The 26,710-nt window shown below is 50.2% G+C and overlaps 1 protein-coding gene across 17 annotated transcripts in view; it reads left to right on the top strand.

The window, feature by feature from the left end:
- Window positions 1–26,710, top strand: part of robo2 (roundabout, axon guidance receptor, homolog 2 (Drosophila)) — a 1,628,477-nt gene that overhangs the window by 620,157 nt on the left and 981,610 nt on the right. For 9 of the 17 annotated variants that reach the window (XM_072513085.1, XM_072513083.1, XM_072513084.1 and 6 more), the window contains exon 1: window positions 8,238–8,434. The exons of the other annotated variants lie outside the window; for them this stretch is intronic. In XM_072513085.1, the coding sequence (XP_072369186.1) occupies window positions 8,242–8,434 (193 nt within the window). In that variant the 5' untranslated portion in view covers window positions 8,238–8,241. Of the gene's footprint in view, window positions 1–8,237; window positions 8,435–26,710 lie in introns of those variants that run through there. 17 annotated transcript variants of the gene reach the window in all.

Raw genomic sequence — 26,710 nt, 5'->3', positions numbered from 1 at the left:
TCCCCCTTCCCCTCCCCCCACATCAACAGTTCATCCTCTGATGTTTGTTTGACCTTTCACATCTTGGGCGAGAATCGCCGGGGACTGGCGTGAATCCCGCCCCCGCCGGTTGCCGAAGTCTCCGGCACCGGATATTCGGCGGGGGCGGGAATCACGGCGCGCCGGTTGGCGGGCCCCCCCGCTCGATTCTCCGGCCCGGATGGGCAGAAGTCCCGCCGCTAAAATGCCTGTCCCGCCGGCGTACATTATACCACCTACCTTACCGGCGGGACAAGGCAGGTGGGCTCTGGGGTCTTGGGAGGGGCGCGGGGCGGTCTGGCCCCAGGGGGTGCCCCCACGGTGGCCTGGCCCGTGATCGGGGCCCACCGATCCGCGGGCAGGCCTGTGCCATGAGGGCACTCTTTCCCTTCTGCCTCCGCCACGGTCTCCACCATGGCGGAAGCGGAAGAGACTCCCTCCACTGCGCATGTGCGGGAATGCCATCAGCGGCCGCTGACGCTCCCGCGCATGCGCCGCCCGGAGATGTCATTTCCGCGCCAGCTGGCGGGGCACCAAAGGCCTTTTCCGCCAGCTGGCGGGGTGGAAATTTGTCCGGCGGCGACCTAGCCCCTCAAGGTTGGGGCTCGGCCCCCAAAGATGCGGAGCATTCCGCACCTTTGGGGCGGCGCGATGCCCGTCTGATTTGCGCCGATTTGGGCGCCAGTCGGCGGACATTGCGCCGTTTCCGGAGAATTTCGCCCCCTTTGTCCTCTCTGGGGACTGCCATTAACACTCTTTCCCCTTGGTTTCTGTAGCCTTTAGCACCCAGTTTCCCTGGGTTTCTGTGGCTATGACTCATCTTTCATTCTCACTCCACAGTATAATTATTTCCCACTTTCTCTGTCTGTTAGCTTTGACAAAGGGTCATCGGGCTCGAAACGTTAGCTCTTTTCTCTCTCTACAGATGCTGCCCGACCTGCTGAGATTTTCCAGCATTTTCTCTTTCGTTTCAGATTCCAGCATCTGCAGTAATTTGCTTTTATCGAGATGTTGGAGTTGTTCTCTTGGGAGCAGAGAAGATTAGATAGGAGATTAAGAGGGACGTTTAAAATTATGATTGATTCTGAGTAAATAGGGAAAACTTGCCCTTGGACAGGACGCTCTGTAACCAGAGCACACTGGTTTAAAGTAATTGGCAAAAAAAGCCAGAGGGGAGATGAGGAGAGATTATTTGATGCCATGATTTCCCATAAGGGAATTGAATATATATTTGAAAGGGAAAAAGGTTTGCAGGAGCATGGGGGATCGGGGAAGGAGCGGTGTGGGGGAGGTTGGACTCTCTCAGAGGAGATTTACCAGAATGTTGCCAGGGAAGATCTTATGAGGGAAGGCTGAGGGACTTGAGGCTGTTTTCGTTAGAGAGAAGAAGGTTAAGAGGTGACATAATTGAGGCATACAAGATGATCAGAGGATTAGATAGGGTGGACAGTGAGAGCCTTTTTCCTTGGATGGTGATGTCTAGCACGAGGGGACATAGCTTTAAATTGAGGGGAGATAGATATAAGACAGATGTCAGAGGTAGGTTCTTTACTCCGAGAGTAGTAAGGGCGTGGAATGCCCTGCCTGCACCAGTAGTGGACTCGCCAACACAAAGGACATTCAAATGGTCATTGGATAGACATATGGACGATAAGGGAATAGTGTAGATGGGCTTTAGAGTGGTTTCACAGGTCGGCGCATCATCGAGGGCCGAAGGGCCTGTACTGCGCTGTAATGTTCTATGTTCCATGTTCTATGTTCTTTGGCGCAGGGGCCGAGTGGGTAGGATGGTTTCCTGCACTGTAAGATGTTATACTGGAGGTAAAGTCAGTCCCCATTGACAAACATAACCAGGTGATAGTGAATCTGACTGTCTTTTTATTCTGTGCCCAAGTGAAAACCCATGGAGTAGAAAATCAGAGAGTGTGTAATGCAAGTCCGCTGAGTCACAACCCCCATCGTATGATTTTGCATTATTGCCCAAAATTGACCCTATAATATCCTGGCAGACCAGCAACCACCAAGTTGATTAACGAATAATGGTTTATTAAGATAATAACTATATACAGAGAGTGAGATAAAGCTACCATATTCCAAGACACCAAACTCCCAACTAACTGGGAAACCCATGCTCCGTCCCCAGGGTTTGCGTGCTCAGTTTGTCACATCACATGACCTTCCGGGAACTCACTCCTTCAAGGGGCACACCACCACATCCTTCCCCCTTTAAGTTCCTGATTACATTCTTCAATTAACAAAGGAACTATTTGAAAAAATACACAAATGTCTGTCAAAACAGTCTCTTAAAAGTTAAGGCAGTCCGGGGACATCTTAATCCTTTGAGAGTGACACAATTCACTGATAGGTGGTTCAGGAGCAGAGGTAACTTCATTCGTAGCAGCCCTGTGGCGTCCACCCTGAATCTGTCCTGGGGATGATCTGAGCCACACTGAGAGCATTCTTCATAGCTGCCGGCCTGTGGACCAAATTCCCTCTATCTCTGCACTCTTCTGCTTTGAGCATCTTTGTTCGTTACTTTCTGCACCTTCATCTTTGGTACAGTGACTGCCAGTGACTTCCTGTGGACCTCGCCTGCTTACACACTCTGTAACTCCATCACCACCCCCCTCTCAGCACTTTCCACAGTCTGGGCGATCTCTAATTAATTCTTTACGGTAATCCCTGCCTCTGCTAACAATTTTGTTTGTAAGTCTGTCGTTAACACCACAGACCAGCCTGTCCCTCAACCTGTCGTTGAGTGCAGACCCGAATTTGCATAATTCAGCCGTTTCTTTTAGCCGCACCAGGAACGTCACTAACGCCTCCCCTGGGACCCTTGTCGTCAAATGGAACTTGTATCATTGCGTTATTATCGAGGGCTTCGGGTGATAATGTCCCTTGACTAATTTCACAAGCTCCTCGAAACATTTTGTGTCAAACTCCTAAGCAGGTTTCATGTGGGAGCCCGCAAACCTTCAATAGGATCACCCACTGTTTTTCTTCCCCCCCCCCCCCCCACCCTGATTGTGTTGGCCTTAAAAATACAGTGAAGGTATTCAATATATAGTCCCATTTCTCCGTATTGCGGTCGAATTTGCCATAAAGGGGCATTTTGATCCTCTCAGACTGCTGAACGGATTTGTTTCAAGGAAAGGCTTCCAACCGAGGTCTGCCCACCTGATTCCTGCAGCAATAGGATGGCCCCCCAGTTGATCCTCGTTGCCAATGTAATATCCTGACAGAAGGGCAATTAACAAGTTGATTAACAAGTAACGGTTTATTAGAGTCATAGCGATACCCAGAAAATGTGATGAAAGTTACCATGTTCCAAGGCTCCAAACTAACTCGGAAACCCGTGCTCCGCCGCCAGGTTTCTCGGGCTGCGGCCCCATTGACTGATCGGGTTGCATGATCGTCCAGGGACTTAGCCCCTTAAAGGGGCACTCCACCACAGTCCTTTACCGCTCCGCCATTTTAATCGGATAGTATGCACTTCAGACCTTTTGCAGCTGAAAACCAGGGTTCCTACAATGAGGTTTGATTTACATCTGGGCGGCATATTGAAAATCTACCGCCCCCTCCGCAGTATTCAGTGAGGGTTCCTTTGGGTGTCACTGTGGCTCAGTAGGCGGTACTCTCGTGTCAGAAGGCGATAGGATCCAGCCAGGAATCAGCACTGGAAAACATCCAACTGACCCTCCCGTACGGTGCTGTGTGGTCAAGAGGTTTGACTTTAAAATATTGAACTATCTGCCAGGATTAAAAGATTACAGCATTGTGGTATTCCAGAAGAATGGATGGCAAAGGCAATATGGATCACCTTGGTTCAGACATATCCTAAAATGTTGCATTGTCCCCAGTATTTAAGGTAATGCAATGACATTACGTCAGCATCGTGCAGAGCAGGAGAGACAATCGTTCAAATCAAACCTGTTGTACTTTATTGTGCAAAAGCAAAACAGTGCAGATGCTGGCAGTCCGAAATAAAAGCAGAAAATGCTGGAAATACTCAGCAAGCCAGGCAGCATCTGTGGAGAGAGAAACATGTTCCGGTCGGTGACCTTTTAATCAGAAGTCCAAAACTAACTTTGTTCCTCTCTCCACAGACAATAGTCAATTTGATGAGTCTTACTTACAGTTTGCCGTCTTTCAAGTTACAATTTTTTTTTTTCAACTCTTCTCAACAAGCTTTTGAAGCTTTGAGAAGTTTGAAAACTTGAAGAAGTTGCTGTTCTAGGTTTTTGTTTCATTGCGTTTCCACCTGTCTTGCCTTCGAACGTTAAAAATGATGTTGTGGGGCAGCATGGTGGCGCAGTGGGTTAGCCCTGCAGCCTCACGGCGCCAAGGTCCCAGGTTCGATCCCGGCTCTGGGTCACTGTCTGTGTGGAGTTTGCACGTTCTCCCCGTGTTTGCGTGGGTTTTACAACCCAAAGATGTGCAGGCTAGGTGGATTGGCCACGCTAAATGGCCCCTTAATTGGAAAAAATGAATTGGATACTCTAAATTTAACAAAATAAAAAAATTAAAAATTTTAAAAATTAAAAAATGATGTTGCTGAGCAGGGGTCAGCGTTAAAGTCCCATCCGTTAGGATCGCCAAACTCTGTCGGGTTGCTTTGTAACACCCTTTTTTTTCTGGAAAGATTTTAATTGTCTGGAAGTTCTCCCTGACTTCCAGTCTCTCTTAGCGTTTGCGACAGCGGAACTTCAGATGATTAATGAGGAGCAAAGAGACTCTGGGAGGAAGGGAAGCCTGCTCCATGCAGCTCTCACTCCTCACTGTCTAATTGGCGAGGTTTAGCAGTCGGTGTCAACTTTTGTTTCCTTGGAGACACGTCTGATGCTCAGGGGATTGTGTGGACGGTTTCCAGTCAGCCTCAATCTGGCAACTGGCCTGTGGAGAGTGCAGCTTGATTCCGAGTGCATCTTTTTGTAACTTTTTTTCCCCGTGTTATTGGTTTGTTTTTGACATTCACCTGGTTGTAACTCACTAACAGTCAGTTGTACAAATCATCTCGTGGGGGGACAAACGAGGGCTCAGATTGTCCATTGTGCGTCCTGGGCGTGTTTTCTTCATTTATTAATTTGTGGGATTTAGCTAGCAATTATTACCCATCCCTGATTGCTCTCGTGAAGGAATCTTCTTGAGCTGCTGCAGTCCATGAGGTGTAGGTACACCCACAGTGATGTTAGGGAGCGAGTTCCAGGATTTTGACCCATGCGACAGTGAAGGACCGGCCGATACATTTGCAAGTCAGGATGGTGAGTGACTTGGAGGGGAACCCACAGGTGGTGGTGTTGCCAGGTATCTGCTGCCCTTGTCCTTCGAGGTGGCAGAGGTCACAGTTTTGGAAGGTAGTGTCGAGGGAGATTGGACAAAATGCTGCAGTGCATCTTGTAGACAATACACACTGATGCCTCTGTGGTGGTGGAGAGAGTGGACGTTTAAGGTGATGGATGGGGAAACCAATCAAATAGGCTGCTTTGTCCTGGAATGTTTGTGAGGCCATTGAGTAACTACTCTCCAGATGGATTCACTGGTTAATTCTCATGGGAGGAATTGAGGTTTTCTTTGAACCTGAAATTGCTCATTTCAAGACATTTGATGGTGAAAATGGGAAATAGTTGTTCCACATCCCTCCACGCTTTTATTCCTATTGACTTCAGCAGGATCAGCGTTTTCCAATGCCTACTCCCCTCGCATGGAACTGTTGCTCTCCAGCAGAGATTGCACAAACTAGAAGAGTACTTGATACAAACAGAACAAGCTTTGCAGCAGCTGTGTGCGGGTGAATACCACAACGTTTGCAGAAGGGGTCTTCTGTGGTCCAAAACCACACTCCATAGTTTAGCCAGTCCTCATGAGTAAATGCATCGAATTTGTTCACCAATTAACTGTTTTTATCAAAATGTTTAATTATCTCTAGCAGTTAAACTGTTTTGAGTAACACATATCATAGATCATAGAATTTACAGTGCAGAAGGCTATTCAGCCCATTGGGTCTGTACCGGCCCTTGGAAAGAGCACACCACTTAAACCCACACCTCCACCCTATTCCCGCAACCCAGTAACCCCACCTAACCTAATGGCAATTTAGCATAGCCAATCCACCTAACCCTGCACATCTTTAACTGTGGGAGGAAACCGGAGCACCCGGAGGAAACCCACGCAGACACGGGGAGAACGTGCAGACTCTGCATAGACAGTGACCCAAGCCGGGAATCGAACCTGGGACCCTGGAGTTGTGAAGCAACGGTGCTAACCACTGTGCTACCCTGCTGCTATGCCCTTTGGACAACTATAACTTGAACTTGTCTAGTTCCTTTAAAACATCTGGTGACTGACAGGTCCATAATCCAACCGTATTTGACACTGGGCCGTAGAAGGAGTTATTCGGGCAGCTGAGTTTCTAAGCGCGTTCAGAGGGTCGGGTTTTGAGCAATGGTTTGAAGGAAGAGAAAGAGAGATCGAGAGTTACGGGGAGGAAATTCCTCTGAAATCACCCCGCTTGTGTCTTCTGAACCAGCACAGCCAGGATGGGCCAAATAGTCTTCTGTGATTTCCATGTCATTTATAAACTGAACCTATCATTACTGGCCACTTGGATTTATGAATTCATACGAGAGCTATGGAAGTGATACAACCCAAAAATGTCATGGTGTCATTTTGGGCGGCTTTGGCGGGGTGTTTCTAGCTGGCTGAGTTATCTAGACCGGTATTCCCACACACACAGTCATTCTGTTGGGCCTTGGGGAGTTTCTGCCCCGGTCTAGCCCACACTTGGAAATGTCTTCAGCAGTGCTGAGCAGAACTCGCCGGCGAGACCAACTGCTCAGAGACTGGGCCGCCATTTTGAAAGGGTGCCGCGATCTCCAAGTGCGTTTGAGGGTCCCCACCACACCCCACCCACGGACAATGCCACCCCCCCCCCCGCCCGCAGTTATTATCTCCCCAAGTGAGGGCGCCACGGGGTCACTGAGGGCCTTCTCAGGCACCCCCCACTCCCCTTTTCACCCCCCCCCCCCGCGCCCCCATTTCCGGCCCTCCCGTCACCTCCGTCCCCCCCCCACACACACTCTTCATACCCTACTCACCCATCCCTTTCATGTGCATGGTCCCCCCCCTCAGGTCCTGACCCTTGGCAGTGCCAATCTGGCACCCGAGGGCCTTGGCACTGCCAGCTTGGCACACTGCCAATACCCCTGCCACCCAGGCATTATCAGGGTAGCCAGATGCCCAGCCTGCCTAATGCCTGACCACCCGGGGGTTTCCCATGACATGGGAGATCCCCCCCCACCCAGGTGCCATTACCTTTGGCCCACGTTTGTATGGACCAGTAATAACTGGCACCCTGGCGAGGTCTCCAAGGCGGAGACAGTAAATCCCGGGCACTGGGGGAATCGGGCTCATTTCGATATGCATATCTGGACCTAGAGCGAGAGCCAGATCGCGACATTTCACAACATTCAGTGGAATCTTGCAAGGTGTTTCCAGCATCACAAATCTCACAAGAGGCTCTCGCGAAATTCAATGATCTTGACCCGACACCAAGTCGCCACGATTCATCCCCCATATTCCATTGTTGGTCACAGAGTTCTTCTTGCATCTTCTAAAGTAGAACATACGTCCCAAGAGGCTTCATACGAATATTAGCAGATAATTGACACACCGGATGGGTGACCAATAGCTTGGGAAAAAAGGATGATTTTAAGGATTACATTAAAGGAGAGAGTGAATGAGAAAGAGAGAGAGAGAGAGGGAGAGAATTCCCAGGCAATTGAATGTGTGATGGTCAAACCCAGTTCCCCTTTATTTCCGACTTTACTGGTGACTTGCTCTTCTTGCTGTCTCGGTGACTTTCTATTCAAATGAATGAAATGAAAATCGCTTATTGTCACAAGTAGGCTTGAAATGAAGTTACTGTGAAAAGCCCCTAGTCGCCACATTCCGACGCCTGTGCGGGGAGGCTGGTACGGGAATTGAACCGTGCTGCTGGCCTGCCTTGGTTTGCTTTCAAAGCCAGTGATCTAGCCCTGTGCTAAACAGCCGCTCCTGCATTCCCAGTACAGGTGTAGCTTGGCACCTTGGCTTACAATCAGAAAACCGATCTCAACTGCTAGGTGAGGTCGCAGTTTTTGGACATCCAGGGAGATGCAGGGGAGCCAGTGGCCAGAAACCTATCTATCAGAAAATCTCTACTGTTGAATCCTAGGAGTTCTGGAAATGCCTCGGCGGCGACGTTTCCCACGGCAACTGGAGATCTGCAAACGAGGGTTTCACAGGAGCATGCGATTCAGCCTATTCTTTCGAAGGTTTTATAGGATTAGGCCTTGCGAGAAGCAACCCACAACCACAGTGTCTAATTCTGAATCAACAGAACTCACCACTCTCCCATTCAACTCTCTTCAAAGCTCAGGTAATCTTTTCATCATCTCCTCTCAAGTGTTTGGGGTGTAGCCCACATGTGAATCTTTGTGCAGTTTAAGTCCTGGTTTGACTGGAGTTGAACAGTGGTGGGTGGGCAAACAGCAGGCACAGAACGTGTTTGTAAATGACCACAGAAGAACAGTGGTGATGTTCGGCCCACAGTGTTGGATTTCTACCCCGTTAATGGGGGAATTAACAGCCTCCGATTGGGGGTGGAGTTGGGAAGGTGGGCTGGGGGGGGGGGGTCAGTGGCCTCGCTGGCCCCTTAACTCTGGCCAGGTGGCTACCACAATTCTGAAAGGCGTTCTGTTCCTGGGTATGTGAAGCAGAAGCTTGTTTCCGACGAGATTCCCGTTTAATATGGCCACTGGGGTGAACCAAAATCACTTCTGGTTGACATTGGTACATCACCTCGAACCGACTAAAAGAATGACCCGCCTTGGCAAATCCTGGTTTTATGTTTGGCTGGTGGCTGAGTCTACCCGATGCATAATTTGGAACATGGCTGCAGAGCCACTTAACTTGAGTAGGAAGTGCCTTTATCTGCTGCTAAAGGAGGTGTCAACTTCGCTTTTTTTTTTTAATTTTTAATTGGTCATCACTTCTAAAAAATATATATATTTTAATTCAGTTTTTCCAATTTTATACACAACTCAACTCAAACGGTGAACAATTCTTTGAAGTACAAAGTGAACGTCATCATCTTTGGTAGAACCCCTCAATTGTGCACCTCACGGTGTACTTAACTTTTTCAAGATACAAAATTTCCACCAGACCCCCCCAGCCACACTGAGGCACTGGGTGGAGAAACTGACCTCCACCCCATCAGCACCCGCCTTCCAGCAATCAGCGAGGTGAAGGCCCATGGGTCATCCCTTCCGCTGAAACCAAAGGAAGGAATTTGTCCTTCAGGCTTGAGCACAATATTTAGGCTGATGCCCCCCCGCAGTGCCGTACTGAGGGAGTGCTGCACTGACCGAGGTGCACGGGACGTACGGGGCGGGAATGATTAACTTCCCCGTGGTTCGCGCGGAGTACGACTTCCCCCGCTGAGGGGCGGGAAACTCCATTCAGCTGTAGTTGGCCAGTAAGACTCCGACCGCAGAGAGACTCTGTAGGGATCCACCTGGCGTATATAACATAACTATAGTTAAACCAAAGTTCTTGGGAGGGATTCTCTGATCCCACGCCGGATTGGAGAATCGCCGAAGGGGGGGGTGCGAATCCCGCCACGCCGCTCCGACGCCGGGCCGTCGATCCTCCGGCAATCGGGCAATCGGTGCCAGTCGCGCCAGTGTGGAGACCGCGCCGCCGGTCGGGGGCCGCTGAAGGTCCCCCCCCCCCAGTGATTCTCCGCGCTCGACAGGCCAAGTAAGTGCCCGCCGAGTCCCGCCGGCATCGTTCGCGTGTGGTCCTAACCAGCACGACCTCGCCATTCTGGCTGTGGGGGCCATCCTTGTGGGGGGGGGGAGGGGGGATCCGACTCCAGGGGGGGGCCTCCGCGGTGGCCAGGCCCGCGATCGGGGGCTACCGATCGGCGGGTGGGCTCATTCCGGGGGGGGCCTATGTTCCTCCGCGCCGGGCCCCTGTAGGGCTCCGCAATGTTGCGTGGGGGCCGGCACGGAGACAGCCGTGGTGCGCATGCGCGAATCTGCGCTGGCCGTAGCGCGCATGCGTGGACCTGCGGTCGTAAGTGCTGGGGCCCGTATCGGCAGCTGGAGCTGCGTGAGGCACTCCAGCGCCGTGCAGATCCCCTATGGGTTGGGGGGATCGCTGCTCCGAGCGGCCAGGTGACGCCGTCGTAAAACGCTCCAGCGTTTACGACGGCGTCAACACTCTGTCGCTAAAACAGAGAATCCCGTCCCTTAATTCTCAATAGGTGTGGAGTCCCTGTGTTATTAAAGTCTCATGGCACTATTTTGAAAAAAGTAGCAGGGCACTTCTCCTCAATGGCCTGGTTAATATTTACATCGTACCACCATCACCGGAACAGATCACCTGGACACTATTACTTTGCATCTTGCTGAGCACACCTTGGTTGCCATGTTTCCTACATTACAACAGTGACGACACTTCAAAAGTATTTCATTGCTTGCAAAGTGCTCTCAAACTTCCCGAAAGGTTCTGCGGAAACTTGCCGAGCAAGGGGAACAGAGACCTCTGACCCCGCAGGAGGTGCAGGAAGGAGGAGGGTGGGGCTGGGAAGGGCCGACGTTCCCACCCCGCCTCAAGCGTCCAGCTAGTGACCACTTAAATGTCCTCTTGCTGCCTTCCAGCAACAGGCCGGCCTGCTGGCAAGCAGCCTGCATCTGTGGTAAAACTGTCCAGGTTGTGTGCCGGCTGGGGAGCAGTGAGGGGGTCCCTCGATCTGAACCAATCTGTGCAGGATCAAGGCCTGACAGCCACCGGCACCACCCCTCCCCCTCTCCCACCACCTACAAACCCTTGTTGCTGACCCCCACTGCCCATCCGTCCCTGTGAGTCGCCCATACCGTGAGACCCGCCCCCCCCTCCCCCCGCCCCATAACAACACTCACCTTTTTCCTCCATTGCTGTGTGATCCTGGGACTCTGGGGGGGGTTGTTCCGACATAAAGGGCAGCCTCCTCCATGGCTGACAGCTGTTGGTAGGCGAGAAATTGTATTTCGGGGTCCTCCGTGGGAAGGAAGGCCCGCAGCCGTCCACTTAACTGCCTGGTGGGCAGAAGATATGGCCGGCCTTCATCCTCCGAGTCAGTTCCGGTGTCTCTCTGCTTTCTAAGGCGGCGCACAAGACAACCGCCAAGAACGGAAGATTCCACCAAGACTGGGGGGAGGGGATTGACGCATTGACTGGATTGCTCTTCGGAGAATCACGGGGGATTAAATAAGACAAATGGCCTTCTGTGCCATAATGAAGGCCATTTCATTATGGACTAGGACGAGGAGTCTTTCAGTCCTTTTTTTCAAAACTCCTGTTTTAGTCTGTGGCTGGGAGCTCTGATCTCTTACAGTCAATTGTCATTGGATTTAAGAGTCTCCCAGGAAAATCAAAGAGTTTCCAGTTGTCTGTAATGTAGTGAACCCGGCCTACTGATGGCAGCACACACAAACCAGACAGACTTGGGCATAGGTACACAGGCTCACGGTATTGGAGAGGTATTACAGAAATAAAGGGCTTTCATTCCCTCAAGACAGCTCAAAGCACTTTACAATCAATGGAGTTACTTTTAAGATCGTTATAATCTAGGAAATCCTGCCACCAATATTTTGCAGAGCAAGATCCCACAAATAGCAACGCGATAACCCGATGCCCAGCTTTAGGGAAGCTTCTTGTGGGCCATGGCAACTTTACATCCAGCTGAGAGGATACACATGGCCTCAGGTTAATGGCTACCTTGAAGGTGGCACCACTGACAGCGCAGCAGTCCCTCAGCGCTGCGTTGGAAAGTCAGCTGAGAGAATGCAGAGGGAGCTTTCCTCTGTATCTAACCCCGTGCTGTACCTGTCCTGGGAGTGTTTGATGGGGACAGTGCAGAGGAAGCTTTACTCTGTATCTAATTCTGTGCGTACCTGTCCTGGGAATGTTTGATGGGGACAGTGTAGAGGGAGCTTTACTCTGTATCTAACCCCGTGCTGTCCCTGTCCTGGGAGTGTTTGATGGGGACAGTGTAGAGGGAGCTTTACTCTGTACCTAACCCCGTGCTGTACCTGTCCTGGGAGTGTTTGATGGCGACAGTGCAGAGGAAGCTTTACTCTGTATCTAACTCTGTGCGTACCTGTCCTGGGAATGTTTGATGGGGACAGTGTAGAGGGAGCTTTACTCTGTATCTAACCCCGTGCTGTCCCTGTCCTGGGAGTGTTTGGTGGGGACAGTGTAGAGGGAGCTTTACTCTGTATCTAACCCCGTGCTGTACCTGTCCTGGAAGTGTTGAATGAGGACAATATAGAGGGAGCTTTACTTTGCATTGAGCCATGGTATACCTGATTTGGGAGCGCTTCATCCTGACATCCAGTGACGGTATTAGTTGAATCACCTCTGCCATATAGCATCACCATTCTTCACAGTGAGTGAAATATTTATCCAATTATCTTGTTAAATATTCTATTCCTAACACTGGGGCTGTCTTCTTTAGCTTGCTTTGCATGGATTTGCTTTGCTCAATGTGTGCGAGCAATGTCGGTAGGATTTCTGGTGTATTACTTAACGTTGCTGCAATGGAAATATCTAATTTGTGATGACTTAATTGTCTTTGGAATGTAAATCACTGTGTTTGAGAACTTTCCTCGTTGATTCCATGAAGATTATGAAGGGGAAAATATTAAGTGGATAACAGGGAATAGAAGTAAACTGTGCACAATTAGGAAAATTAGACCACACAGCTGTCAGTATGCAGAGCTAATTGTGGCGATATATAGTGCTTCAGTGCATTCTGCTGGTTTTATAGTTTTACCTCCCTCTCTCCCTCCCCCAACCACCCCTCTATAGCTGCTTTATCATTGCTATGGCAACTTCCAACCAACCCCAACTCTGAACGCTCCCTCATTGGCCCATTAAGGATGTCCAAAGACCGCAGCACACCCTTGAGTTAATCTCAATCGACCTCTCAGTTTGTGTTCATTGCTTGGTTTGACTCGAGGCAGCACCGGAGAAACAAACCGAAACATATTTGCCACACGTGAAGGGCTGAGGCAACCTGCTGCCATGGTAGCCTGTGCCACTGGCGTTATTCATCCAGGTACACAACACCCAGGGTTGCCAACTTTCCCGGGTTGTCCTGGATCCTCAGTTCCAAATCCCTCTGTGTCTTGTTGCCCTCTGTCTCTATAACATCCCTCAGCTCTACAGCCCTGCGAGAGATCAGTACTCCTCCAATTCTGGCATCTTGGGCATCCACAATTTTAATAGTTCTGTCATTAGTGGCCACACCACCATTAGTGAAGGCCGTAAAGTCTGGAATTCCCTCCCTCGATCTCCCTGCCCATTGCTGCCTTGTCCTAATGCGGGAATATGGATACAACGGCACAAGAGCTTTTCCTGTGGCCTGTATTCCTTCATTCCGGCCATGGCAAAAGCCACGTTTATTGGCCACCCCCTGATCGCATTAAAAGTGGACTGCAGCGATTGGGTAGGTTACCTTCCTGTAGGGGGAACGGTGAACACGTGGGGTTTTCACGTCATTCTGCCGGATTCCACAGCTTCTGCTGCTGCCACCACCACAAATTGTCAGACTGATTGGAGTCGATTTTCCAATTTGACACGCTGGGATTGGTGGACAGCGGGCAACATTAATTTGGTTCCACCGCTCTCCTGGAACTAGCTAAACACCAAGATTCTTGAGAATTAGCAATAACGTTTGTGAACACGACTCTGTAAACCTGCCATGGGTACGCTATTATTGGAGCTCCATCGACCAACCTCTTCCTGCTGCTGGATGGGAGACGTTGGGCTGGATTCTCCGATTCTGAGGCCGGCATCGGAACGGTGGCATTTTACAACCGAGAAACCGGTGCAGAGCGGCCACCGATCCCCCATCGGGTTGGGGGCTAGCAGACACACAGTGTAGAGTACCCGGCTCGTTATGCCGATACGGCCGGAGAATCGCCGGGTCTGTGGCCTCGCATGCGCACGGCGGCCTGCCGCGCCGTGCAACATGGCGCCAGCCGCGCGTGGACCCGGCCTGCCAAATAGTGACCCCCCCTTTGGCCAGGCTCGCCAACCCCCCCCCCCCCCCCCACCCAGATTGTGGCGGCACTGGGCTCAGTCTGCAGCCACCACGCCAAGTTCCCGACAAAAATAGAATGCGTGACCCACACCGTCGGGACCTCGGCCGATCGGGAGCGGAGCATCGGGGGGGAGGGCCTCAGATAATGTCCTGAGACCGTCCCAACGGCATGCGGTGTACTTGAGTAGGCTGTTTTGGAGGGGGCAGAGCATCACAAAAGCGTCGCCGCCTCCGATTTCGGCGCCAACGCCGATTCTCCGACTGATCGCCGAGTGTGATTTCGCCGCCGGAGCCCGGAGAATCCCGCCCACTAACTGGGTTCGCTATGGTTCACCAACCATCTCCATTCAAAGCTGTATCTGAAATTTGAAGGGTGCAAGGTTGAGAATGTGTCTGGCATTTTAAAAACCATTATTTAGGAACTCTCCCAACAACTGCACCTGCAATGTGTAGATGTTCACTGAAGGATGTGTGGGGGTCTCTGGAATATCTTCAAAACTTTTCAACGACATGGTTGCCAGCTGAATGGTTGTAAATATAGCCCCCCCCCCCCCGCACACACACAACACAGACACAGACCTGTACAAACGCGCTGCACACTCTCTCACACTCACAGGCGCACACTCACTGGACAGAATCTTCCGATAGTTTTTGCAGAGTGTCGGTTTCAGCGGGAATACCAGCGAGTATCGCTCCAGCTGCACAGCCGAGTTTTCTCACCAGATTCTCTGGCACCCTGTGCAACGAAAATCTGGGGGAGGGGGGGTGGGGGTTTCACTGTCAGGCTAACGGGGCAGGACTTGATAGAGCCAGTAATGGCGGAGTGGGAGCCAACTTTAAACGGCGCCCCAATTTACCTTAAACTGGAAATCTGCCACCCCAGAACATGGGGACCCCCAATGAGCAACCCGCCACCCCCCCCTCACACACACATAAATGGAGCCTTCCCAATGGGCCTGAGCTTTTAATGTAATAAAGACGCCCCTAAGGACCTTCACAGCAACATTGTCGGATATCACAGCATTTAGTACTTCAAAAGGAGGATCTATACTTGGTACATTCTATGTGGGTAGTTTTAACTTTACTTGATCTCCCAGTAGATTCCCATTATAACCATCATCTGATTTTGAGGTCAGGGGTGGGGAGGAAAATTGGGCATGGTATCTGAATAGCTGCCTTATTTAACAGTGTCATCCCTTCGATATCCCTGCTCAAAGTGAACGTGATCCTGGTTGAGAATTATGAACTTGCATGTGCCCAAGTAACAAGGAGCAGAACTAGTCTCTCTTTCAAAGTAATGGATCCTCTTCCTCAAAAGCAAACACGCTTTTGTCAGTCGAATTTGCAAGTTCGTAAAGAATAAATAAATAATAATTCAAATAATAAGGGCAGCACGGTAGCTCAGTGGTTAGCACTATCGGTTCACAGCTCCAGGGTCCCAGGTTCGATTCCTGGCTTGGTTCACTGGCTGTGCGGAGTCTGCACGCTCTCCCCGTGTCTGCGTGGGTTTCCTCCGGGTGCTCCGGTTTCCTCCCACAGTCCAAAGACCTGCAGACTAGGTGGATTGGCCACGATAAATTGCCCTTCGTGTCGAAAGGGGTTGGGTGGGGTTGCTGGGTGACAGATATGGGGCGCAGGTGCGGGCTTAAGAGGAGTGCTCTTTCCAAAGGCTGGTGCAGACTCGATGGGCCGAATGGCTTCCTTCTGCACTGTATTCTATGTCTATGTTTAAGCGTCTCGCGCCATGTGATGCCCGGTGACACAATGTGCATTTCTGTAAAACCCATAACATAGGGTGGGATTTTCCCGTCCGACCAATGGCCAGGGTAGCCTGGTTTAACCGGGTCAGCGGACTTTTGGAAAATTGCAGTCGCGGTAAAACATTGCTAACTGCTCCATAACAGGGTTATCAGGTGAATACATTTGACACCGAGCCACAGGATGTTCCTTAACCAAAACCCTGCTCAAAGAGGCAGGTTTTAGGAAGTGCTTGATAGGACGCGGGAGACGTGGAGAGACGGAAAAGTTTAGCGATGGAATTCCAGACCTCGGGGGCCCAGGTAGCCGATAGTGGCAGAGCGATCAAAACCAAGGATGCTCAGGAGGTCAGAATTGGACAAGATCTTGGAGTATTGGCGAAGGTGACAGGGATGGGGGGAAGTGAGGCCATGGAGGCATTTCAACTGCAGGGTGAGAAATTTAAAATAAAGTAGTGAGTGAACCAGGAACCAATGTAAGTCTGTGAGCAGGGGGCTATCCCAGTGTTTGACTATAAAGCGCAACTGGCCCTCTGCTGGTGTGTGGCAATCTATTGGCCACAGAGTCCAACAGTGGGTCCTGCACACAGATTATCTTCAAATAACGCAGTGTCAGCCCTAGCTCAATGGACAACTCTCTCCTCTCTCATTCAGAGTGTCAAGGTTCAAGGCAAGGAAAGATTCTCACTCATTCAGTTTTAACAAACTTAAAGTGACAGTCAAGCTCCTGCAACTAAAAATGTTTTTGGAAATGAAAAAATGTTAATTTGTGGCAGTAGAGGGTGCTCTTCTGAGGGTGGCTCAAAGTATGTTGTTGGAACATACAGAGAGATTTACTCTGTAACTAACTGTTGCTCTTTTTAGCCTTAGTTTATTAGCTCTGATTACGTCACCTTTGCTCACGAGTCGCCAGGTATCTTTCTGATACCGCCACGTGGTTCAAGTTCAAGTTATGATTAATAAGTCAGCACACCGCTTAGAAAGATTGAAATCAACGGTCATTTATTATATACAACAAGCAATGTTTATACACTAATCCTACTATCGATATAATAAACCTATCATTACTGGCCGATACTTAACTTTAGGAAGAGCCCACCAGGTCAGGGAAATGAAAGGCTTATCCAATCGGATCTGGCCCGCGGGATTCAAAAGGCTGATACAGGTCGATGGCTAGGAGTCTCTATCGGATAGCGATCGCTGGATTCAAACTTACGGTTGCCGGTTGCTGTTCTTGCGAAGGTCTCGAGCAGGCGAAGAGAAGAGAGATCTGAACTTGGCCCCTCACTTTATAGGGCCCAGGGGCTTCCCGCCTCCCGGGGCGGCCCTTGACCCTGAGTCCCAAGTGATTGGACCTGTTCCCAATCACTGGGGTCGATACGTCCAATTGCGAGGCGATTCCCCGATCGGGGGGTGGTCGTTCACCTGCCTTTGTTTCGGCCACTGCAGGCGCCGACAGGTCTAGCCCGGTATTCAATTGCTAATATGTTGCAATTGTTCCTGTGGATAGCTGATTAAACTGCAGATGTCTGGATTGATGGGTTGTTAAGAGTCCTGAATATACCTGCAAATGTCTGGGTTGATGGGCTGATAGCCCTGAGTATCGATCTGGGCCGACTTCCCCAGAACCGAATATGCTGTTCTGCCTGCAGCGGTCCGTTTGTGTCTTGTTACCTGCTTTTCCCAGCAGCCTTTCTGGTTAGCCATTTCAAATTGGGTTTTGGCCAGATTAATCGGGACGCAGCAATTTTACGTGGCTACATAACCCCGTGCTGTACCTGTCCTGGGACTGTTTGATGGGGACAATATAGAGGGAGCTTTACTCTGTCTCTAACCCCGTGCTGTACCTGTCTTGGAAGGGTTTGATGGGGACAGTATCGAGGGAGCTTTAGGCTGTATCTAACCCTGTGCTGTACCTGTCCTGGGAGTGTTTCATGGGGACAGAATAGAGGGAGCTTTACTCTGTATCTAACCCTGTGCCATACCTGTCCTGGGAGTGTTTGATGGGGACAGTGTAGAGGGAGCTTTTCACTGTATCTAACCCTGTGCTGTACCTGTCCTGGGAGTGTTTGATGGGGACAGTGTAGAGGGAGCTTTACTCTGTATCTACTCTGTATTTACTCTGTATCTAACCCCGTGCTGTACCTGTCCTCGGAGTGCTTGATGGGGATAGTGTAGAGGGAATTTTACTCTGTATTTAACCATGTGCTGTATGTACCTGTCCTGGGAGTTTGATGGAGGCTGTGTGGAAGGAGCTTTACACTGTATCTAACCCCGTGCTGTGCCTGTCCTGGGAGTTTGATGGAGACTGTGTGGAAGGAGCTTTACTCTGTATCTAACCCGTGCTGCACCTGTCCTGGGAGTGTTTGATGGGGACAGTGTAGAGGGAGCTTTACTCTGTATCTAACCCTGTGCTGTACCTGTCCTGGGAGTGTTTGATGGGGACAGTGTAGAGGGAGCTTTACTCTGTATCTAACCCCGTGCTGTACCTGTCCTGGGAGTTTGATGGGGACAGTGTAGAGGGAGCTTTACACTGTATCTAACCCCGTGCTGTACCTGTCCTGGGAGTATTTGATGGGGACAGTGTCGGGGGAGCTTTACTCTGTATTTAACACCGTGCTGAACCTGTCCTGGGAGTGTTTGATGGGGACAGTGAAGAGGGAGCTTTAATTTATCCAGCTCTTCACTGCCTTTCAGACACGGCATTGAATTGAGGCCTTGTTCCTGTTCTGAGATATCATTACAATATTTGAAGAGGAAGTAAACCTCTATTCTGCCAACCAGCAGCACCAAAAGTGAATAATTTGCCATTTATGCCATTTTGTACGTGAAGCTTGTTGTGACTGCCGGGTTTTCCTGCAAGAGTTACAAACACAAGGAAGATATGGTAAATATTTATAAATTATAGGAGAGAGCTAATCTGCAGCATTATGTTCAATTCCAGGAAGAATGCCAAAGCTTTCATGGGAGTGTAGAGGAGATTAACTGAATGGCTCCAGGAATGAAGGACTCAGTTACATGGAGAGGCTGGCGTTCTCCTTGCAGCCGAGCAGATTAAGATGGGGGTTTGATGGTGGCGTTCAAAATTCTGAAGCTTTTTACTGGAGTAAATAAGCAGAAACTGTTTGAACAAGGGGAAGGGTCAGTGACCAGAGGTCACAGTTTGCACCTGATTGGCCAGAGAACCAGAGAGAGAATGAGGATTTTTTTTTTTAATGTGGCAAGTTGTTGAATTGGGAAATGCACTGCCTGAAAGGGCAGTGGAAAGAGATTCAATAGTAAAGTACAAAAGGGGAATACCTGCTTGAAAAGGTAATGTTTTCAGAGTTCTGGGGAAAAGGCAGAGGGTGCGGGATTTACTAGATAGCTTGACTCTTGCTGAAAAGAGAGACCTGTTGCTGAAACTTACATAGAAAATAGATGCATGAGGAGGCCATTTGGCCCTTCGAAGCCTACTCAGCCATTCATTATGATCATAGCTGACATCAAGTTCAATCCCCTGATCCAGCCTTCCACCCCTCCCCCACAACCCTTGATCCCTTTAGCACCAAGAGCACGGCACACACTCCCGTCTGCATCAATGGCTCCGAAGTGGAGCTGGTCGATAGCTTTAAGTTCCTGGGGGTCACCATCACCAACAGTCTGTCCTGGTCCACTTACGTTGATGCAACAGTCAAAAAAGCCCAATAACGTCTCTACTTCCTACGGAAGCTAAAGAAATTTGGCATGTCTGCAACGACTCTCACAAACTTCAACAGATGTGCGATAGAGTGCATCCTATCCAGCTGCATCACAGCCTGGTATGGCAACTGCTCGGTCCAAGATCGCAAGTAACTACAGAGTGTGGTGAACTCAGCCCAACGCATCACACAAGCTTGTCACCCCCGCATTGATTCTGTATTCACTTCTCGCTGCCTCAGGAAGGCAGACAGCATTATCAGAGACTCCTCCCACCCAGGCATTGCCTTCTTCGAGACCCTTCCATCAGGAAAAAGGTGCAGAAGTCTGAAGACCCGCACATCCAGACATAGGAACAGCTTCTTCCCCACAGCTACAAGGCTCCTCAACGACTCCCCATTGGACTGATCTGTTCCCTGGAAAAACACTATTCACGACGCCCTATGCTGCTCTTGCTCATGTATTTACTTTGGCCCCTTTTTCCGCACTTTATTAAAGATTGACAAATAACATTTGTTAATGTTCTCTGTCGATTATTCTTTTGTCTACTATGTACGTACTGTGTATGTTCCTCGGCCGCAGAAAAATACTTTTCACTGTACTTCGGTACATGTGACAAAAAATCCAATCAAATCAAAATCAAATCAAATATCTAATTCCTTCTTGAAATTGCACAACGTTTTGGCCTCAACTACTTTCTTGGGTACAGCTAGTAATCTTGTGTACAAGATTATGGTGGACATGGACAGGGTGGATAGGGAGCTGGCATCAGTTTTGGGACAGGGGGGACCTATACCGTTGGGATGGTCTCCACCTGAACCGAGCTGGGACCAGTGTTCTGGCGAAAAGAGAAAAAAGGGTGGTCAATAGGACTTTAAACTAGAGATTGGGGGGGGAAGGGAAAGTCAGGGAACCAAGAGGTGAAGTAATCTGTGGGAAGCGTAGCTGCTTAGGAATACAAAAAAGCACGAAAAGACAGAACTCAGGAGAGGTTACGATAGTCCCCATCCCACAAAATATGACACAGTGTATGGAAAGGCTCAGTAAACCAAGGTCCACCACACTAAGAAAACAAAAAGGGACGGTCAATAGAGAATTAAAGGTGCTATATTTAAATGCGCACAGTGTACGGAACAAGGTAGATGAGCTTGTGGCCCAGATTGTGACTGGCAGGTATGATGTGGTAGGCATCACCGAGACATGGTTGCAGGGGGTTCAGGGCTGGCATTTAAACATCCAGGGATTCACAACCTATCGAAAAGACAGGGAGGTGGGCAGAGGGGGCGGGGTTGCCTTGTTAATTAGGAATGAAATTAAATCAATGGCACTAAATGACATAGGGTCAGATGATGTGGAGTCTGTGTGGGTAGAGTTGAGGAACCACAAAGGCAAAAAAACCATAATGGGAGTTATGTACAGGCCTCCTAACAGTGGTGAGGACCAGGGGCACAAAATGCACCACGAAATAGAAAGTGCATGTCAGAAAGGCAAGGTCACAGTGGTCATGGGGGACTTCAATATGCAGGTGGACTGGGTAAATAATGCTGCCAGTGGACCCAAGGAAAGGGAATTCATTGAATGTTTACAGGAGGGCTTTTTGGAACAGCTTGTGATGGAGCCCACGAGGGAACAGGCCATTCTGGACTTAGTGTTATGTAATGAGCCAGACTTGATTAAAGATCTTAAAGTAAGGGAGCACTTAGGAGGCAGTGATCATAATATGGTAGAATTCAATCTCCAATTTGAAAGAAAGAAGGTAGAATCAGATGTAAAGGTGTTACAGTTAAATAAAGGTAACTACAGGGGCATGAGGGAGGAACTGACGAAAATCGACTGGGAGCAGAGCCAAGTGGGAAAGACAGTAGAACAGCAATGGCAGGAGTTTCTGGGAGTAACAGTACAGAGGTTCATCCCAAAGAAAAGAAAGGTTATCAGAGGGGGGATTAGGCAGCCATGGCTGACAAAGGAAGTTAGGGAATGCATCAAAGCAAAAGAGAAAGCCTATAATGTGGCAAAGAGTAGTGGGAAGTCAGAAGATTGGGAAGGCTACAAAAACAAACAGAGGATAACAAAGAGAGAGATAAGGAAAGAGAGGATCAAATTTGAAGGTAGGCTAGCCAATAACATTAGGAATGGTAGTAAAAGTTTCTTTAAATACATTAAAAACAAACGGGAGGCAAAAGTAGTTATTGGGCCGCTCCAAAATGACGCTGGTAATCTAGTGATGGGAGACAAGGAAATAGCTGAGGAACTAAATAAGTACTTTGCGTCAGTCTTCACAGTAGAAGACATGAGTAATATCCCAACAATTCAGGAGAGTCAGGGAGCAGAGTTGAATATGGTAGCCATCACAAAGGAGAAAGTGCTAGAGAAACTAAGAGGTCTGTTTGTCATTTTTATAAATGACCTTGAGGAGGGCGTAGAAGGATGGGTGAGTAAATTTGCAGATGACACGAAAGTCATAGATTATCATAGAATTTACAGTGCAGAAGGAGGCCACCCGGCCCATCGAGTCTGCACCGGCTCTTGGAAAGAGCACCCTACCCAAGGTCAACGCCTCCACCCTATCCCCACAACCCAGCAACCCCACCCAACACCAAGGGCAATTTTGGACACGAAGGGCAATTTATCACGGCCATTCCACCTAACCTGCACATCTTTGGACTGTGGGAGGAAACCGGAGCACCCGGAGGAAACCCACCCACACACGGGGAGGACGTGCAGATTCCGCACAGACAGTGACCCAAGCCGGAATCGAACCAGGGACCCTGGAGCTGTGAAGCAATTGTGCTATCCACAATGCTACCGTGCTGCCCCGGTGGAGTTGTGGACAGTGCGGAAGGATGTTACAAGTTACAGAAGGACATAGATAAGCTGCAGCGCTGGGCTGAGAGGTGGCAAATGGAGTTTAATGCAGAAAAGTGTGAGGTGATTCATTTTGGAAGGAATAACAGGAAGACAGAGTACTGGGCTAATGGTAAGAGTCTTGGCAGTGTGGATGAGCAGAGAGATCTCGGTGTCCATGTACATAGATCCCTGAAAGTTGCCACTCAGGTTGAGAGGGTTGTTAAGAAGGCGTACGGTGTGTTAGCTATTATTGGTAGAGGGATTGAGTTTCGGAGCCATGAGGTCATGTTGCAGCTGTACAAAACTCTGGTACGGCCGCATTTGGAGTATTGCGTGCAATTCTGGTCACCGCATTATAGGAAGGATGTGGAAGCATTGGAAAGGGTGCAGAGGAGATTTACCAGAATGTTGCCTGGTATGGAGGGAAGATCTTATGAGGAAAGGCTGAGGGACTTGAGGCTGTTTTCGTTAGAGAGAAGAAGGTTTAGAGGTGACTTAATTGAGGCATACAAGATGATCAGAGGATTGGATAGGGTGGACAGTGAGAGCCTTTTTCCTCTGATGGTGATGTCTAGTACGAGGGGACATAGCTTTAAATTGAGGGGAGATAGATATAGGACAGATGTCAGAGGTAGGTTCTTTACTCAGAGAGTAGTAAGGGTGTGGAATGCCCTGCCTGCAACAGTAATGGACTCGCCAACACTAAGGGCATTCAAATGGTCATTAGATAGACATATGGACGATAAGGGAATAGTGTAAATGGGCTTTAGAGTGGTTTCACAGGTCGGCGCAACATCGAGGGCTGAAGGGCCTGTACTGCGCTGTAATGTTCTATGTTCTATGTTCTATGTCTAAAAGTTGATAAATCTCCGGGCCCAGATGGGCTACATCCTAGAGTTCTAAAGGAGATAGCTGAAGAAATAGTGGAGGCGTTAGTTATGATCTTTCAAAAGTCACTGGAGTCAGGGAAAGTCCCAGAGGATTGGAAAATCGCTGTTGTAACCCCGCTGTTCAAGAAGGGAACAAGGAAAAAGATGGAAAATTATAGGCCAATTAGCCTAACCTCGGTTGTTGGCAAGATTCTAGAATCCATTGTTAAGGATGAGATTTCTAAATTCTTGGAAGTGCAGGGTCGGATTAGGACAAGTCAGCATGGATTTAGTAAGGGGAGGTCGTGCCTGACAAACCTGTTAGAGTTCTTTGAAGAGATAACAAATAGGTTAGACCAAGGAGAGCCAATGGATGTTATCTATCTTGACTTCCAAAAGGCCTTTGATAAGGTGCCTCACGGGAGACTGCTGAGTAAAAAAAGGGCCCATGGTATTCGAGGCAAGGTACTAACATGGATTGACGATTGGCTGTCAGGCAGAAGGCAGAGAGTTGGGATTGTAGCGCACAAAGACTCCGAGAGACGAATAGAGTGAAGTCGATGAGGCTTTATTAAGCGTGACTATTTCCCCCGCAGTTCAGTAGTAGACTGCCTGCGGGGGAGGACTCCGGGTACTTATACTCCGCCTTCAGGGCGGAGCTGGAGGTCAACGTCCAACCAGGACCAGGGATCTGTCAGCCAATGACATCATGGCTTCACAGTCCCACATGACCCCTAATGCATACTACCACATTCACCCCTTGGTAAAAATGAACCCAGCGGGGTGATGCTTCGCATGGTGGTAAGGGTTTACAAGGCTGGTCCTGGGAGGAAAACTTTCGCATGTTATTACAGTATGTACAAGGTTTTTTTTTTTGTTTCAAACTATTTACAGTAATCGTCAGGAAAAGACAAAATATTCTCGTTAAAAGTCCACATTGTACTGTTAGATCGACGGTCTGGTCGTCCGTGTCGATCGCCTCGGCCCCGGTGGTGGTGGTGGTGTTTGTTCTGGTGTTGTCGTCTCCGGGAGCCTTACGGTTTCAGCTTGGGCTTCATTCCTGGTCGGGCCTGGGAGGAGGACTGATCCTCCTGGGAAGGGGGCGGTCGCGGGGTGCGGCGGTGGCAGGAAGAGGGAGGTTGGGTGATTGGTGTCGGGGTGGTGTGTGTGTTGCCGGCGGGCGCCAGATCTCGCAGAGAGACCGTGTCCTGTCGGCCGTCGGGGTACTCCACATAAGCGTACTGCGGGTTCGCGTGAAGGAGGTGAACCTTTTCGACCAACGGGTCCGACTTGTGCGCCCGCATGTGCTTTCGGAGCAAGATGGGTCCTGGGGCCACCAGCCAGGTCGGCAGCGACGTTCCAGAGGAGGACTTCCTGGGGAAGACCAGGAGGCGCTCATGAGGCGTTTGGTTAGTGCTAGTACACAGTAGTGACCGGATGGAGTGGAGGGCGTCCGGAAGGACCTCCTGCCACCGTGAAACTGGGAGGTCCCTGGACCGTAGGGCCAGTAGGACGGTCTTCCAGACCGTGCCGTTCTCCCTCTCTACTTGCCCGTTCCCCCGGGGGTTGTAGCTGGTCGTCCTGCTCAAGGCTATCCCGTTGCTGAGCAGGAACTGGCGCAGCTCGTCACTCATGAAGGAGGACCCCCTGTCGCTGTGGACGTATGCGGGGCAACCGAACAGTGTGAATATGGTGTTCAGGGCTTTAATGACTGTGGCCGCGGTCATGTCAGAACAGGGGATGGGGAATGGGAAGCGGGAGTACTCGTCCACCACATTAAGGAAGTATATATTGCAGTCGGTGGAGGGCAGGGGTCCTTTGAAATCCAGACTAAGGCGTTCAAAGGGGCGGGAAGCCTTAATCAGGTGCGCACCATCCGGCCTGAAAAAATGCGGTTTGCACTCTGCGCAGATGTGGCAGTTCCTTGTGACTGTACGGACCTCCTCTAAGGAGTATGGGAGGTTGCGGGACTTGATAAAGTGGTAAAACCGAGTGACCCCCGGGTGGCAGAGGTCCTCGTGGAGGGTTTGGAGGCGGTTAATTTGTGCGTTGGCACATGTGCCGCGGGATAGGGCATCGGACGGCTCATTCAGCTTTCCGGGACGATACAAGATCTCATAGTTGAAGGTGGAGAGCTCGATCCTCCACCTTAAGATCTTGTCGTTTTTGATTTTGCCCCGCTGTGCATTATCGAACGTGAAGGCTACCGACCGTTGGTCCGTGAGGAGAGTGAATCTCCTGCCGGCCAGGTAATGCCTCCAATGTCGCACAGCTTCCACTATGGCTTGGGCTTCCTTTTCCACTGAGGAGTGGCGGATTTCTGAAGCGTGGAGGGGTCGGGAGAAAAAGGCCACGGGTCTGCCCGCTTGGTTAAGGGTGGCCGCTAGAGCTACGTCGGAGGCGTCGCTCTCGACCTGGAAGGGGAGGGACTCGTCGATGGCGCGCATCGTGGCCTTTGCGATATCCGCTTTGATGCGGCTGAAGGCCTGGCAAGCCTCTGTCGACAGAGGGAAGGTCGTGGTCTGTATTAGGGGGCGGGCCTTGTCTGCGTACTGGGGGACCCATTGGGCGTAGTATGAAAAGAACCCCAGGCAGCGTTTCAGGGCTTTTGAGCAGTGTGGGAGGGGAAATTCCATGAGGCGCGCATACGTTCGGGGTCGGGGCCTATTATCCCATTGCGCACTACGTAGCCCAGGATGGCTAGCCGGTTGGTGCTAAAAACGCACTTGTCCTCGTTGTTCGTGAGGTTCAAGGCTTTAGCGGTCAGGAGGAATTTTTGGAGGTTGGCGTCGTGGTCCTGCTGATCGTGGCCGCAGATGATTACATTGTCGAGATACGGGAACGTGGCCCGCAACCCGTGTTGATCAACCATTCGGTCCATCTCTCGTTGGAAGACCGAGACCCCGTTTGTGACGCCAAATGGGACCCTTAGGAAATGGTATAATCGCCCGTCTGCCTCGAAGGCTGTGTACTTGCGGTCACTTGGGCGGATGGGGAGCTGATGGTAGGCGGACTTGAGGTCCACGGTGGAGAAGACTTTATATTGGGCAATCCGATTGACCATGTCGGATATGCGGGGGAGAGGGTACGCTCCTAGTTGTGTGTACCTGTTGATGGTCTGGCTATATCTATGACCATCCTTTGCTTCTCCCCTGTCTTTACTACTACCACCTGTGCTCTCCAGGGACTATTGCTGGCCTGGATTATGCCTTCCTTTAGTAGCCGCTGGACTTCGGACTGAATGAAGGTCCGGTCCTGGGCGCTGTACCGTCTGCTCCTAGTGGCGACGGGTTTGCAATCCGGGGTGAGGTTTGCAAACAAGGACGGGGGTTGCACCTTGAGGGTTGCGAGGCCGCAGATAGTGAGTGGGGGTATTGGGCCGCCGAATTTGAAGGTTAGGCTCTGTAGAT

The sequence above is a fragment of the Scyliorhinus torazame genome, chromosome 8, assembly GCF_047496885.1.
Source record: "Scyliorhinus torazame isolate Kashiwa2021f chromosome 8, sScyTor2.1, whole genome shotgun sequence".
Classification (NCBI taxonomy): Eukaryota; Metazoa; Chordata; class Chondrichthyes; order Carcharhiniformes; family Scyliorhinidae; genus Scyliorhinus; species Scyliorhinus torazame.
Note: the sequence above shows the minus strand (reverse complement) of the source record. Positions and strands in the feature narration are given on the sequence as shown.